General features: G+C 34.9%; 1 protein-coding gene across 1 annotated transcript in view; it reads left to right on the plus strand.

Moving 5' to 3' along the window:
- Window positions 1-3,534: 3,534 nt before the first annotated feature.
- Rok (Rho kinase) overlaps window positions 3,535-17,338 on the plus strand; it is a 36,758-nt gene continuing 22,954 nt past the window's right edge. Inside the window, exons 1-13 of the mRNA XM_071592146.1 lie at window positions 3,535-3,651; window positions 4,084-4,210; window positions 6,323-6,429; window positions 7,428-7,509; window positions 7,770-7,870; window positions 8,048-8,107; window positions 11,812-11,947; window positions 12,169-12,286; window positions 12,981-13,065; window positions 14,192-14,475; window positions 14,557-14,648; window positions 15,615-15,774; window positions 15,984-16,029. Of these exons, the coding sequence (XP_071448247.1) occupies window positions 6,331-6,429; window positions 7,428-7,509; window positions 7,770-7,870; window positions 8,048-8,107; window positions 11,812-11,947; window positions 12,169-12,286; window positions 12,981-13,065; window positions 14,192-14,475; window positions 14,557-14,648; window positions 15,615-15,774; window positions 15,984-16,029 (1,263 nt within the window). The 5' untranslated portion in view covers window positions 3,535-3,651; window positions 4,084-4,210; window positions 6,323-6,330. The remainder of the gene's footprint in view (window positions 3,652-4,083; window positions 4,211-6,322; window positions 6,430-7,427; window positions 7,510-7,769; window positions 7,871-8,047; window positions 8,108-11,811; window positions 11,948-12,168; window positions 12,287-12,980; window positions 13,066-14,191; window positions 14,476-14,556; window positions 14,649-15,614; window positions 15,775-15,983; window positions 16,030-17,338) is intronic.

Below are 17,338 nucleotides of genomic sequence, written 5' to 3' on the forward strand. Positions count from 1 at the left end.
TTGTGAACCAACTAGGATCTTTCCCCATGATACTTGGCACTTACTTATACATCTTTAATTCTTCCTTACACCCTTTCCACCCATGGAAGGCCTTATGGCCAATGTTCTTTCTCAATGGCAACATGTATAGGAAACCTAGCCGCAAGTGTGGAAAAACTGAAACAAAAATTAACTGGTTCATATGCTATTACTGGCTTTTTCATGAAACTAAGACAGTGAAATGCACAAAAAATAAATTTGTCTTTGGTGGAAACCATAGTTACCACATCAAAGGCTCTACTATCATGGTCTTAACAGTACTTGGCAGTATGGTTCCCTACTTAATTAGTTAATGATTGAAAAATGTCATAGTATCTGTATTGCCCTCTAAAAGGTCATGATATACATATATCCTGTAGTCCTTGTCTGGAAATGTCATAACCTTCGCATTCCAGGACTACACGTATAAAAACCCTGTTCTATTTAACCCACCAATGCCAGATATGTGGCGCAATGGTAGATGCCTGCATCAACTCTACAATCATTTAAAGTCAATACTCCCAGTTGCCTGACACCCACCAACCATCAACAAAACAAATTCACACTTTTATCGTTACCACCCTGAACATTTAAAATATTCTCTTATCCCTTACTAAAAAAAGCAAAAGATGTCTTGACTCCTATTAATAGGTTCAAAAACTTGAGGAAAATTGAAGATTTCTTGAATCCTAATATGAGGGAACTAAGAAGTAAGCTGGGGGTGAAGCATAGCTGGTAAGGCATGGCCATTCTCTTTCAATGCTGTTGGGTGATCATCAGGTCTTCCTCTGCCTTGCAGCCAAATTAATCCACTGTCATATTTGCTTGCTCCTATAATTTTTGGTACACTTGGTGATAAACTAAAAGACATTCTCAAATATTGGGGAATTATTATAACATTAGTAAGCTACTGGGTTAAAGTAGGTTTTTGTTAGACACAGGCTCTACACATTATTGTAGGCATGGTATTACTACTGCCTGATTATCAAGACAAAATATTCTTAAATCCCATTCTAAATATTACAATAACTGTCTTTAGCTCTATACTTTCTACCACCCTTTTTGTCCAAAACACCTATTCTCATTTTCTGCCACATCACTTTTACCCTCTTCAGCATATGTTGCAACCCTTCATTCTGCCTTCTTCAAATGTCTTCCAACTACTTTCTCTCTTCCATTACTCAATTTCTTTGCCTATCTTATTTTTTAACATTCTCTTCCATACCCACATCTCAAAATAAACTTCATAGTGTTGGCTAAAATATAATTAAGTGGAATTAACTTAGTTTTTCCTCACCTCTAAAAAGCTGCCAATCTATGCTTATCATCTTGCCCCAATGACTGTCTGAGACTAAAAAAAACTATTCGCCAAACTTATTTTCTCATTCACTCCATTATCTTTGTTAGAGATTCCTTACCTAATGTAATTCTTCCTAAGAGATTAGTATTTGCGCATTTATTACAAAAATTTCAGTCAACAGGTATGAGGTAAAATGGCATCCATTCATCCCATTTATGTCAAAATCAAAACCTCATGCTGAAGACTATGAAGTTCATAAATTGATGGCACTGGATACCTTTTCATTCACTTTGTTAATCTGAAGGTTCTTTTTCGTCAAGATGTTTTATCCCATGTTCCAATAGGTTACCTGTACGTTAGGGTGGAGTCAATTCAACAAGTTGAGTTTGTCTGTTTTCCCTGAAAAATTCATCAACAACTAAGTGATATTGAACTCCAGGTATTTACCAAATTTAAGTCATTTGTAAAATTCAATAGGCTTGCCTTCCAGATATTTTTTTAGGAAAATTGAGAAACACCAGAGAAATATTACATACACATATGCACAGCAAAAAAGTCTATCTAAACTTACTAGTTCATTTTGCAAGCTATATTAACATCCTAAGGATTACATGACATCACACCCCAGACATTTCATTTTGAATACTATCATGTGTCATTATTTCCTTTCTGCTTACCTAAAATGACACAGTGAGCAGTCTAAGAATCAACTCACCTCCATTATACAACACCGCTATATAAATTTAAACAGTGAAATTTATTATGTATATCACCAACTTTCACTAATTGATGCCTTTTCTTACACTACCAACTTGTCTGATTGCTCCCACATGATCTACCTTCTATTAAGAAGACGTCTCCAACTAACATTGTCAATACAAGATATGAAACCACAGATATCCCAAAAAATGCTACATGAATGAGTGTCAAGGGTTGAACGTCATTGTAAGCCAAAAATTTCAAAGTTATATTCTTGCTAAGCAGACTGTATCGGGTAATGGATTCAATCCCAATCTTTCATCCCGATTACAATCCTTACCTGCCACTACAACCACTCGACCCCTGCATGAGAAGTAAACCAAATGTTATTTGAATGGGCAAGCGTAATTGTATGATGAAACGGTATGCAACAACGTTTGGAGACCATTATAGTAGTAATGAGTTACTGTTCTGGTGGATGGGAACCACTCCCATACTTGTCAGACAGTCCAGGTTAATTCCCAATTTACTTTCGAAAAACATTTTTCTAAGGTTCAAACGACAGGGGCGGGAGTGAGGCAAGAACCGCCCGGTCGTTTGAACCCACTGGAAATTGAGAAAAAAGGTTTCTAAATAAAACAGTGGCTGAGATTATCTAAGTTAAGTACGTACAACTAACACTAAGAATAAAATGCAACATATTTTCAAATATTTTGTTGGCAGCTTGTCTTAATTAGTGGTCGATTTTTATTGGTAATTCCAAACGGAAGTATTCATAGGGATCACATTAAATGCATAACTTTGAAGCATAATATGTACAGTATTAGCACAAGTAAGTCCTCAACAAATGAAATTGACCGCCCACTCAATATTTATCACACTGATGTCTCTCCTTTACCATGTGCTTTCCCTAATTTCCATTGGATGGGTAATGTTCAGTTTTAGCTCTCAGACATAAATATCTTATCGTAGACTATGAATTTATTAACCTGCATTGCAATACTTGTCGTATGGAATGACTTGAGTTTTCAGAGAAGGAAGATACAATGCACCGCAATACTAGAAGCAGTGAATGCTAGCATTGTGGCTCGTCAGATTTTTAAGTAATTGGTTGCAACCGCAACATCTACCGAAATAATTTCCTAGGAAACAGTTTGATGTTCCTTGCGTAAAAACCCTTGATAATCAACAGAACATTGACCACCTGTTCTCCAGTAGATATATTGGGTACCTATATTCCAGCATGGTTTGGAAATTCAACGAAGCTCTTCAAATTACAATAAGTAATGTAAATATTTGCAAAATGTGGATTTTTTAAGCTATTATCGACATTAATACAAACAATATAAACACAGATGAGAGAGAAACAAGAAGGCATGAACAGATGCATTCAAACACTTCAATACCACCCAATTTCGGTTCTGCCCGCACTGATAAAAATCGAGCGAACCGAGCGCTTGAAGAATTGCTGTTGTTTACATAACTGAGGATGATGGAGGTCGGACTACAGCTGAGAAGCCATGTTGAAATTGAAGAGCGGGTATGAGCGTACAGAATGCAATAGTTATTTTCCATTTTAATGAAGAACGGTTTCTTGCTATTCAGAAATGTTCGGATAGTAAAGATAAATTCAAGTAGGTACAAATTTTTATTTGTGATTGAAAGTGGTTGTCTTTTGTATATGTGCCACTTCTATAAAGACGTGGGCTGTGGTTCTGCATGTTTACGGTGTATGTCACAATCATTTGTCATAAATACCCTTACGATTTAAAATAAATGCTATATTATCGTTCTTGATTGAGTTCTACTGGCTTAGCGATGTGTAAAATATTCGTCGGTTAAATGATGTTATCCGTCACACTTAAGTAGGTGTGCCAGCATTTGTTGACAGTATACCATCTTTTTGTAAAATTGTCCATAAATTTTATTTCAAAAATCTGAAAACCTTCAAATAATTGATTTATATGACTTTCCATGTCTTTTTAGGAAGTAATTAATGTTTTGAATCAAATCTAATTTTAGTCTTTCCTTAACATCAATTAACGCCTATTACATCTACTTTGCAGCAGTACACGAACAACAAGATCTTGAGCAAATAAAGTTTGGCCCGCAAGAGTAGTACTTGCCCCCTGATAGTTATGAAATTTTCGTGAAGCACAATCCTTGGTGATCTTGACGAGTTAAGATTCCTAGGTGAGTAGTATAGTTCTGTAGTGGTGTCGTCAAGTTTAAAGAGGTGATAGTTATGTATATTTGGTATTGTCTAATTTTTCTTATGAATTAGTGCCTGTTTTTACCCCGGTCGAAGTTTCAATTTGCAGAAGGATCTTTACGTTTTGTTTAAGCTGTTTTCATTGTTGATTTAGTTATTAATCATCCCTGGCACTATTGGATACTCCCAACATATTTCAAATCGTTATTATATTGGTAAAGATGCCATCCAGGCGTTTAAGATTTTTCCGGAAAAATGTATTGATTCTATGGTCTTACTAGGTTTTTGTAGTACATCTGAAATGCATAGCCTGTCTTCAACAGTTCTTATTTTATTGAATACATCTTCAGACGTTACTTATTAAGTATAAACATTTGCCGTTGAGCATGATATTGGAGAATCTTGTTAGTACTTCTTATATTGCATGCAGTGAAGGTTATTTGCTGAATAAGTTCTAACCACCAACTTTGCAGTCTGCGTTTAAATAATCTAATTCATTCCAAAATTTTCATAATTTTTCATAACGGTGTCCTAAATTATGAGAAAAAACCGAACTCGGGCGAAACACCAAGCTGGGATGGATTTAGATGACGGTTGAGGGTACATTAAAGACTTTTTAAAGATTAATTTTAATGGCAGACAAGAATTGTAATTAACATTAGCTCCATTTCTTAATATTGTGTGGAAAATATTTAAAGTTGTAATCAAAGTAATATTTTAGGTTAGTAGGAATCTCATTTTATCTATTTTCTTGGCTTGAAAATTATCCAGGGTGGTTGTCCCATTCAATGGATTTGTTACTCAGTATGTACGTGGATGTAATTTGTTGATTGGTATTGGCGGGTGAAGAGACATCATCAACTTGCCTGTTCAATATTGTCATGTTTAAGGAATTCCTTGGACATGAATGCTTATAGATTTCATGGCTTGACCTAAGGGAAGTGAAGGCTTAATGAGGTCTCAGTTGCATTGGGTCACAGGTGTTGCAAGACAGTAATAAATACTCTGGCTTTCTTATGTCGTTAAAAGTTGAGAAGTATTTTCAAAATCAATGTAATGTGTATATTTCATGCAAATGTGCACGATCAAGCACAATAAGTGTCATATTTTCTTTCGAATTGTTGTGGGGTGAAATGGATGTCTTATCTGAATTTACAAGGCTGAGTCATTCAATTTGTATGTAGTCTGTGTAAATACTTTGGGATGAGACCAGAATACTTTCCATCTAATTCAAGTTCTATGCTTTAAAATGGGGGCACTTCAATGGTGGAACTGAGGTTTTGTCATTCGGTGGATTGTTAGGAGCAGTTCTTTTCCTTGAGCCGCCTGTAGATTCTTCTTAGGTTATTATACCTATAGAATATCATAGCTTGGTCTAGCCAAGTCCAGAGGCTTCTTCAGATGGGAACCCTAAGGTCTGCAGCTGTATATTCATTCATTGCGCAAAATGATTAGTTATGCGAAATGAATATTATTTGAATGTCATTAAAAAAATGTCATCCATTTCATCTTCCCTTGGCACAAAGAAAAAATTTTTCATGAGCCTCAGACTCATGGGAGGAAATGTACAAAAAAATAGGATCTGTGTTTAAATTTAAAAATTTAAATTTAGAGGAATAAAACTATACATATTTGGTTCAATTCAATCGTTCCTATGTAAGGGTAAAATCAGTGTGAAGGAATAAAAAATGGCTTAGTGATGTATGCCAAGTACTTAAACAGCTGACTCATGATTAAACAGATTTTTCCCAAGAATTTCAGAATATGTAATGATCATAAGAATGGGAAGGCATCATGCATTTTATTTCGTGGTAGAAATAATTAAATATGTGTGAGATACCTCAGAATAGTTTGGTAATTATAATATTTAGTAGTTTTAAAAATTGACGGAGGTGAATTGTTTGATATTTTTTGTTGCCTACAAGAAACTTTTGTTGAAAGCCAGAATAGTGAGTAAAGTCAGTCTGATGTGGACTTGATGTGCTTTATTGATAAAATTTTTAGTCAACATAGGTTTCACCATTAAATAGTGTTAAGTGACATTTATTTTTCTAATTTTTTCATTAAACATGCTTACTATAATAATATTTAAGGAGGAGAAATGGATGGAATCAAAGATGAAGATCGCAAACGAAGGTTGCGGCTTCTGGAAGAGAAGATACAAGATCCCAGAAGTATAGCCAATGTTGACTGCCTTTTGGTAAGAGCTAAATCTTTAAGTGGAATAGTAATCTGATGTTGATGTGTTGATACAGAATGTTGGCCATCATCGATAATTATTTCCAGTGATGCAATAACAAATCAATTTTCATCATGTTCATTTCACTTATGTTGTGGATTGCAGTGAATTACCAAACATAATTGAAATCACAGTTTTGCACATATCTGATTTTAAAATCATAATTAGTTAAATTGCAGCTAAGCCTGTTTTTTATGCCATTTAAACAACTTTTGATGTGCTAGTAGAATAATTGGGCCACAAATGTTTTTGTACTCTCCATCATTACAGTTTAGGAATATTACTGGGAATTGAAGATGGGAGGTGACAGCTCTGGGTCAATCACATGATTTTGCTAGAATGAGTACAATGTGCAAGTTTGCAAACATCACCCCCATCCATTGGAAAAACGTCAAATCAAGACATATTATTACACTGTAGCCACTATTGAATACATTGGCATAATAATTAGGGGGAAAAGGGACAGGATGGATACCCCCCCCCTCCCAAAACTATGTTTTCAGTTCATGCATCCATGAGTAACGTGTGTCCGATGGCTGGTTCATCTTATTTTTTCTCAAAGTCACCTTTGCTTTTTCCACTTCATTATGAGAACTAAGTAGCTAGATTGAGAAGAGGACAGGTGTGAGATATTTAATAACCTTTACCTTACAGATTTACGACCAGTTCACTTAGTTCTACCTCCAAGACACCTGCTTTTTCATTAGTCAGAGTTGCTAATTACATAATATGTATTTGTCCGTATTATTCTGCTCCATCGAACACTTTTATTTCCTTCTTTTCTCTTTGGTAAAGTTAATATTATATAAAATCCAGCTAGTTTAATATGGTGAGAAATGCTCTTCTTTGCGAACTCCAAGATTGTCCATGTAAATTCAGTTGTTTCATGGAGATTGTTGTTTTACAACTAATATATCAGTGTAAAATACTAATTTAGATTTGTCAAACTTTTCTTAAAGGATACCGTTCAGGCTCTGGTTGCCGATTGTGATCATCCTGCTGTAAAACGAATGAAAAATGTGGAAGCATACATGAATAGATGTGAGTCCTACATAATGTTTTCTTTCAAGATTGAAATAATTTAAAATTGTAATTAGAGAACAAAGTCTAATTCTTGATATTCAATGCAATCATGGCTGCCATGGTTTGTTAATCTTCTGAGATAAACGTGACTTATAAGCTAACATTAAGTATTTTTGAAAGAGCTTTATAAATTTAATGGCACATCACTCTTACTCTTGAATTAAGTTTTTGTGCGTTTGTGAATATGTTAAATTCTGATCATAAAATACTTTTTTCAGATGACTCGGTGGCTTGTGATATATTCAAATTACGGATGAAGACTGATGACTTCAATCTGATTAAGGTCATTGGGAGAGGTGCCTTCGGGGAAGTGCAGTTGGTTAGTAAAACTATCATTAGATGTATAGTTTCAGAAATCACTCCAACCTATAGAAAAATTACCATTATTGAATCTGGTTTTCATTTTTACTTTGAATTATACAATTTTTTAAATAGCTGTTTTGATTTTATGTAACCTGATGTACCTATTAAGTCATTTGTTTATTTTAATTTGCAGGTGAGAAATAAATCAACCAACAAAGTATATGCCATGAAGCTTCTTAGTAAATTTGAAATGGTAAATATGATTCTATTTGATTCTCGGTTTTTTATTTGAAATATCTCAATCTGCCAATTTATTAATATTATTTGCTGTAGTTATTTATCTTGAAATCATTTCATATTTAAATGGCATCATGTTCTGTCAATAGCAAAATTACTTTTGGATTTAGTAATTGTTAGAAGCAGAGCCACTTATATTTATGAAAGTTTTAAATGTTAAAATATGTGAATCAGAAGCTATGTAGTTATTATCCTGATAATTACCAATTGGAAGTATGAAAATTTTCAGGTAGTTTGTAATTATTTGTGAGTTGTGGTAGTTCTGGGGTAGGGCGTTGGACTACTGACCAAAGGGCATGGGTTTGATTCCCTGACGAGCCTCCCTGGACACCCTCAGCTCCACCTTCTGTGCTTCACTAGCTCTGTGATTTTTTGGGTACCAGATTTTCCTGGGAAACCATAACCGGCACAGGGAAAGGAGCTAGCACTCCTTACACTGATGTGTGAATTTCACATGCCATCAGACTTAGTACTTGGTGAACTCTACAATCACCTACCAAACCAACCTTTGGGTTGATTGCTGTGCTTATGGTTTTTGTAATTATTTATGGAAAATCTGGAATCTTTGTCGTATTTTTTTGTCGTTGGATATCCTCACATTGGTTTACACATTTCTGGATAGTAGAGATTGTGAAATAGGCTTCAAAACCAAATCTTGCTCCTTATGAAGTTTGTTAGTATGGTATGATCTCCAAATATGAACTTAAAAGTTAATATCAATAATTTTGGGTGTATCATTTTTATTCTTCTAAAATTTGATGCAGCAATTTTGAAATGTTCAAAGATGTCCTTAGTGTTGGTATAGTACTCAGAATACTAAATTTACTTTACAGTGGTTATGTCTTATCCAATAAAATTCAAAATGTACATAAAAGGCATGGGACATTCTCTTCCTAATAATGCAGTCAGGCTGAGTGTAAAATAAGAGTGCATCAAATTCATTGGAAATTTCATCCTGTTTTCGTTGCTTTTCTAAAAATAAAATGTAACGGGACCAATTTTCCTCATTACAGCTAGCAGCTTTCAAGGTGGTGGTTCTATGAGGTTATTGTTTACTTGTTTTCAGCCCTGAGAAAAATAGATCTATACCATTTTCTCCTGCATTTAACTTTTTTTTGCTAATATACATTATAAATGGAGATTGCAGCCACGCAGTTGTTTGCGTACCAATTACTTATGGTGTACACCTCTGTGATCTTCCCCCAAGTAGTAGCATCTTCAATTATTATTATTAGGTAATCTACCTGTTAATGTAGGTTTTTGGATGGACTAAACTACCAAATAAATATTTTGTGACTCCTAATAAAACACAAAATCCAGGAACCTATTCCACCTCAATTCCCTCTTCATCTCTGAGTACTTCCTTCCTCCCTTCAACCTATCTAGCATCTCTATCCTGTTCCTGCACTTACCTTATTTGCCTAACATTCTCCCCTCTATTACAGTCTTCAATATCCCACTACCGATCAATACGCTCTTCATCCATTTTTCCTGCCTCCATAGGATTTCTCCCAACAAACCCCTCTCTTTGGCCACCGTACAAAGTAATTCCTCATTTGTTTTCTTCTCGGTCCATTTCACCTTCTCAATTCTTCTCCACACCCACATTTCAAAAGCCTCCGATCTATGTCTATTCTCCTGCTTCAATTACCGCATTTCTGCACCATATATAGCCACGCTCCATATCAAAGTTTTTACAAGTCTTTTCTTAATATCCTTACTCAATGTCCCTGTTATCAACTCCCTCCTTGTGGAAGCCTCTTTGCCCAGCGCAATTGTCCTTGTGTCCATATTACTTAGACCATGTTGGTCCAAAACACTTCTGAGATACGTAAACTGTTCTACCTGCTCTAGTTTTTGCCCTCCTATTTTAATGTTTAGCTTAGCCCTTTTCTTTCTGAAAAATTGCATAAACTCTGTTTTGTTAATATTGATTCTCATCCCATACCTGTCGCACTGAATTTCCAATTCACTCAGCAATGATTGCAACCCCTTGGCTGACTGACAAATTAGAGCTTGGTCATCAGTGAACCTAACTGATTTTACTAATTCCCCACCAACTTTCATTCCTACCTACAGTTCTTCCCATGCCTCTTAAATCATTTCCTCCACATATACGTTGAACAGCAACAGTGATTATGGGCAACCCTGCCTTACACCTCTCCCTAACGCTGCCCATCCGGACTCCCCGTTCCCCACCTGCACCTGAGCTGTCTGAGACATGTACGGGTTGCAGATTAGTCTCCTGTCCCTCCAATCTATTCCTATTTTCTGCAATATACTCATTAGTTTTTCGCAATTCACTCTATCAAATGCTTTTTCGAAATCTGCGGGACAGGCAAATACGTCCTGATTGTATATATTCCTCTCGATTAGTGATCTCATTACTGCTATGGTATCACGCATGCCTCTTCCCTTCTGAAACTCAAACTGATCACCCCCTGAGTAATCATTTGCCCTACTCTATATCCTTTTGTTGATGATCCTGAGAACAACTTTAGCTGCGTGAGATATCAAACTTATTGTTCTTTTGTCCTCACATGATATAGCCTTTACCTTTTATGGAATAGGATATAACACTGATCTCACAAGTATTCCTGTCAGATTCCTTCCCCATAGATACTACGAATCAGTCCATACAGTCTCTTCCTACCACATTTTCCTAAACCTTTTAGTTGTTCAGCAGGAATGTTATCCACCCCCACGACCTTATTTAGTTTCATCTCCCTTAATGCCCTTTCTATCTCATCGTCGACTGCCTGGACCTAAGCTATATTGCTCTACATCTTGTTCCTTTCCTATGTCTAACCTTGTTGGCCTAGGTTCTTTACCATACAGATCTTCTATGTATGTAATCCTTTCATCTCTCTCGGATTTTTTCTGTGTCAACTATTATGTTACCCACCTTATCTCTAACTGTAAGCATAGATCTTCCCTTCTTACTGCCCGATAAAGATCTAACCTTGCTGCATAGCACACCAATTCACCCTTCTTCTGCAAACTTTCCATATCCTTGCGCTGCATTTTCCACCAAGTTTCTTTTATGTATTCCCCGTCTCAATTTATTGTTTAATTCTTTGTACTTCATTTTGCCTATCTCTGTGTTTACATTCTTCCATTTTCTCCTTTCATCCATCTTTGTTATCATCACATCCGTGAACCATGGTTTCCTAGTCCTTTTCGTGTTAATAGTTCCAATAGTGTCTTTTGCGGCTTTAGATAACCCTTTCTTGATCCTTTCCCATTTTTCTTCGATAGTACTTAGCTCTTTACCATCCTCCATGATTTTCTCCACCGCCTGTTTGTATTCCTTCCTTTTCAAGACATTTAATACTTCTACATTCCATTTTATAACTTGCCGATTTTTCCAAAAAAGATATAGGCTTCCGTGACTTTCAACACAGTTAACTATCAATTGTACAATTTAGGCACTTAAAGTGTATATAATAGGGAGATAACACTGCCAAATTAAAATTCCTGAAATTTTAGTCCTTAGCCCAAGCTATGAACACAAAAAATTGAAGTAATATTGCATGTACTTAATCTTTAAGAAAATACTGAAGTCAGTCCATCCATGTCATTTACTTATTTTTAGTAATTCCCTGGATTTTTGTTTGGGTAAAAGTTCATAATATTTTATTGTGTTTTTTGCATTTTCAGATCAAGAGATCTGACTCTGCCTTTTTTTGGGAGGAACGTGATATAATGGCTCATGCAAATTCTGAGTGGATTGTACAGTTACATTTTGCTTTCCAAGATACAAAATATCTCTACATGGTAATGGATTACATGCCTGGTAGGTTTTCGTCAATATTCTGTGAGCATAATTCATTAATGTGTTTGTTGTAAACTTTTTGTAGATCAATTGGTGCATGCATATTTAAAGTTGTGATAATTTTTTTTTATTTGAAAAATTAAATTTTTAAGGATATATATGAATTGTTCAATTTGTATTGGTTATTATTTTGATCTGCAAAACCTCATCAGGAGTAAAAAATTACTAAATGTTTGTTGCAGGTGGAGATCTGGTTAACCTCATGTCCAATTATGATGTTCCTGAGAAGTGGGCAAAATTTTACTGTGCAGAGGTTGTGTTAGCTTTGGATGCCATTCATTCCATGGGTTTCGTACACAGGTAGGCAACCATTGTGAAGTAAGCTTAGGTATTTATTGCCTGTCCTTGAATGCTGTCATCATCTTTGCAGAATAATGATTTGATTTCTTTTTAAGATTAATGAATTGATTATTGAAGGGCTTAGTATGCATTAAATTTTGTAGAAAATTACAACTTAATTTTATTATCATTATGACATATTTCCACAAACTGGAGTTGGCCTCAATTACTCATATTCTCAAGCCTGCGTGAAACGAATTGCCATAGAGATGGGCAGTCAGTTTACTGAAATTGAAGTAAGTGACTAATGAGTCGCTGAATATTATTATTACTATATTATGTAGGTTTGTGTACTTCCATAGCAGGCAAAAGAAGGTTGTGTGCTAATTACATTATCTCATGCATATCAAACTCTTACTTTGTTTTCTCTGCAATAGAGTTTTGATGAGCTGCCCTTGAGGTTTGACTATAGATAATGTTTCTATAAGAGTGAGATAAATTTTAAATTTTGACTAAATTGTGAACAAGTAATTCTAATGAGATCACCTGGAGTTTCATTCAGTCTTCAATTAGAAAAGTTGGAGTTTGTTTTGTAGAATGACTTGTGCAAAAAGTGGCAAGGAATTTGTCTTCAAACTTCTATCCTGAATTGTTGCTCTCTTGTTTTTATGCTAGTGTGTAATCACTTACCTTTCCATTTTAATCTCTCCAAAAGGGATGTGAAACCAGACAACATGCTTCTTGACAAACATGGACACTTGAAGTTGGCAGACTTTGGAACTTGTATGCGCATGGACTTGGTGGGTACAATTGTATCAGAAATGTAAAATTTACCCCTCTCTTGATCTTAATTTGGTGATTTTTTGTGCATTTGTGAAATGTGTGCGTGTTATTTAATAAATATCCATGCTTTTAATGTTCAGCCTTGGTCTGAATAATTAATGGAAAAAATATTCTACATGTATTTATTAATGATTTTATATTTATTGCCCTCACCACTGGTTTAAAGTAGCTTTGTTAACACAACAGGTACTGATATTTTAAGTTTTATTTACTGCAAATAATACTTCCAGTAAAATTACTGAATGTGCACATGTATAAATTTTTACTTAAAATTTCAGTTTTTTTTTACATCTCTCGTGGATGAGTCAATCCAAGTTTATTTGTAATAATCATATTCTGCTAAGTTAATCCAAATGCATGAAAATAAATTATAGCTTGCGAACATTTGTTAAATGCACAGTCACAAGTAATAAGGACACTAAGAAATATAATTAACACTGTTCACGCAAGTTATAAAGTTGTATTTAATGATCAATTCAGCATATAGACAGAATTATCATCAAGAATGAAATGTTGAGTGCATTATGCAAATAATTGCTCTAATATTAGTGCTACACTTGCTTGCATTTGCCATTTTAGTGTAACAAGCAGGCAATGGTATTGGCAGTAGTTTTTTAGAGTAAGAAAAATCATAACTTTGACATTACTTGATAATAATAGCAGTGAATTTTGAATTATGATTTTGTATAGGTTTAACTCACATTTCAAATAACACCTTTTTTAGCTGGCTATGAATATCTCTCATTTGTGTTGGTCAGCCCTTAATTTTTTCATTGAAATTTTGTATTCAAAGGTTGACCTATACATGACTATATATGATAGATTGCCACCAGCCTTTTGCTATAAGTATTGCCTTACTTTCCAGCTATGCTAATATTTACAGGTGATTGTAAATTACTGTGGGAGTTTGCCACATTTATTCATTTTTTCTCTGATCTGGCAATAATATCCAATAGATATGATCAGTCTAAGACCATTATATTGTATCTATCTGTTGCATAAAGGATATTTATTTAAATTTCTTTTGAGAAATATTGTACATGTGTTTGATTAACTGATAAAGTTTTGTTATTTTGTTAATAGGATGGCTTAGTCCGTTCAGATACAGCTGTTGGTACTCCTGACTATATTTCACCTGAGGTGCTTCAATCGCAAGGTGGTGAGGGGGAGTATGGGCGTGAATGTGACTGGTGGTCTGTTGGTGTTTTTCTTTATGAGATGCTTGTGGGCGACACTCCTTTCTATGCAGACAGCTTGGTTGGCACATATTCCAAAATAATGGACCATAGAAATTCTTTACATTTTCCTCCTGATGTAGAAACAAGTGTTGAAGCTAGGTCACTTATTTGTGGCTTTCTTACTGATCGGTGAGTGGATGTATTTTTGTCCCTCTGAACTAATTAAAGGGTTCACTTATGTTCCTGACTAATTTATTTTACTGTTATTAGGAGTAAGCGACTGGGACGCAATGGAATTGAGGAAATTTGTCGACATCCATTCTTCCAAAATGACCAATGGACCTTTGATACTATAAGGGAATGTGAGTAAACTCATTTTTTTAACTAACACCTATTTAATAAGCATAACCTACCATTTCCATGAATCAACCAATGAATTATTACAAAATTTCCTTCTTCTCTATATAGATATTATTTTCATTTTCAATCTTTTGGGAGTTGTGCAAGGGAGGCAGTAGCTATGATGGAAATGAAAAAAATTGATATGCTTGATTTCAGCTATTATTTTGATTTTCAGTAAAACATAGGCTTTATTTCCATGTGAAAATAAAGTCTTCCATTTTAATTTTTATTTCTTCATCTAAATAGTTTTTAAGTTTATTCTGGATAATATTATTACATTTATGAAACAGAAGCAGTTCAGCTACACAAATACTAGTAACAGTCATAATAGCATTTGAAACTTGCTTTCTGTTCAAATTGAGTAGCTTCAGGCGTGATGTGGTGGAAGTCGAACATAATGAACAACTGATTGAAGCACTTTTCCCCTTGATAAAATTTTTATTTCATGACCGGGTTTCGATGTATTATATCAGGGGACCTGATGATGATGTAATTCATCGAAACCTGGTCATAAAATAAAACCTTTATCAAGTGGAAAAGTGCTTCAATCAGCTATTCATTGCTTTCTGTTATTTTGTGACAAACTGTCGGTGGTTGCATCAAGTGAATGAAGTACTATGAAACCTTCCAAGCCATGCCTAAAATCTGAGCATATTTCTGTATGAGTTACTTGAGTGAGTGCTAGTATTCATCCCAAGTCTGCAAATATAAATCGAATCTTAACAAAGGATTTACGTGCTGAATTCAAATTTTAAATCTCAGGGTACTAATTATGTAAAATTTGTGTAAAAATTTTGAAGGATATGCTTGTTTGAAAAGGTTTTTGTCGCAAAAATCATATTTTTACAGTGTTGCCCTTGTGTTGATTCAGATTATAGATGATGAGCATTTAATTTTTTACATAAATGGCCATTTTTTCTTGATAGGTGTTCCTCCAGTTGTGCCTGAATTGTCTGGTGATGATGACACGAGTAACTTTGATGATGTGGAAAAGGATGAAGGACCAGAGGAAAATTTTCCTACCCCTAAAGCATTTGCAGCCAACCATTTACCATTTGTTGGCTTCACTTACTCCAGGGACCACCAGTAAGTTGGCTTCTGTTTTTGATCATTGTTGAAAATTATACAGTAAACTCAAAACAGTCAATTAAAATCAAACTGTAAATTTAAGACAAAAAAAACTGGCATTTGAGTAATTTGGTTCTGCTATTTATAGCCCTCTTCATTATTTTTTTAAAATGATTTATGTATGTATAATTATATGATTTGATTACATTGTATTATTCTTATTTTAGGTTGCTCACTGGCCATGATGCTAGAGGACACCCTTCAATTGATATGGTGAGTATACCTTTTTATGAAAAAAAGTGCTGAATATAAATATTTCAATGCTTTTCAATGTGTATACAGAGGAAATAGTAACTGAGACATGGAAGGAGGTAGAAATAGAAATGAAATTCAGTTGGGAATTCTTAAAATCATGTAGATTTTTGTATGAATAAGTTTTAATTAACCACTTACCCAAAGAATTAAAATCTTTGCTGAGCCCACAGTAAAATTATTTTGATGGGTGTGAGAAGATACTCAAATATAAAGATATTGGATTCTCCAGAAGTAAGATGGCTAAGTTCGTGGGCATGACTATAGCAGGTAAAATAGTTCCCCTGTCTCATAAGTGTTTTTGACAAGGATTGTGTGAAGTAGTTGGGACATTGAAGAAGATGTGCAGTAGGAACAGAGGCTGTTAGAAAGGGAGGGATTAAATGACAAGGATGAAGGGAGGATATATAGGTAAGATTAGTGAAAACTTTGATGTAGGTCAAATGGATGGAATAGGTAATGGAAAAAGAAAACAATGGAAGAAGCGCTGAGCATGGAGGGAAAGGAGAGAGGGTGTTGGGGAAAATCCAAACGAGGCAAGAAAAGTGGATGCAGGGAATTTTCATGGGTAATAGAATGCTGAAAAAGGAATAAATGGAATAGAGGAAGAAAGTTGGGCAAGGAAGTTATGTATTGGTGGAAAAGGAGAGGTATGCTGGATGGGAAGAAGGGAGTCAGATATAGTGCATAATTGAAGAAGGGTTAATTTAAGAGTAGAGTTTCAATGCAGTGTAAAAATCATTCACCTTGACTGGGATGCGAACCCGGATCCTCAATGTCCGGTTGAGTCTTTTAGCCAGTTATGCTATCGAGGTGTCCTCCTACACTCTAAATTTTTGGGGGCTTTAAAGGAACAAGATAGTGTGATACCAGTGTAGTGTGCTACATTGTGTTTTGTTAGTTGATTCTTAAAAATTTAGCTGTGGTTAGTCATGTGTATGTCAGTCAGTCAGTCAGATGTAACCATCCACTCCCTGTCTTGAATGGTAGGCTACCATGTAGGACTTCCTCATTCTAAGTTTGGTGGATATTCTCATTCATGATTTGCTTGTATATTTAGCTGCTGGGTTATGGCGACGGGACATTTCTAATGCCATAAAACTTCTCAGTGTCTTTCTCTCTTATGGAAAAGGTTTTTCATGCATTAAAATAAAATATTCAAAAGAGTAGTATCCCTCTTCTTTGTTTTAGCATATTTTCCAATAACCCAATTTCCAAATGGTTCCCATGATTTGTCTATGTTGCAGAAGGGTTGTGTAAAGTTCAAAAC

Source organism: Hetaerina americana, unplaced genomic scaffold, assembly GCF_022747635.1.
Source record: "Hetaerina americana unplaced genomic scaffold, ioHetAmer1.1.p SCAF_1, whole genome shotgun sequence".
NCBI lineage: Eukaryota > Metazoa > Arthropoda > Insecta > Odonata > Calopterygidae > Hetaerina > Hetaerina americana.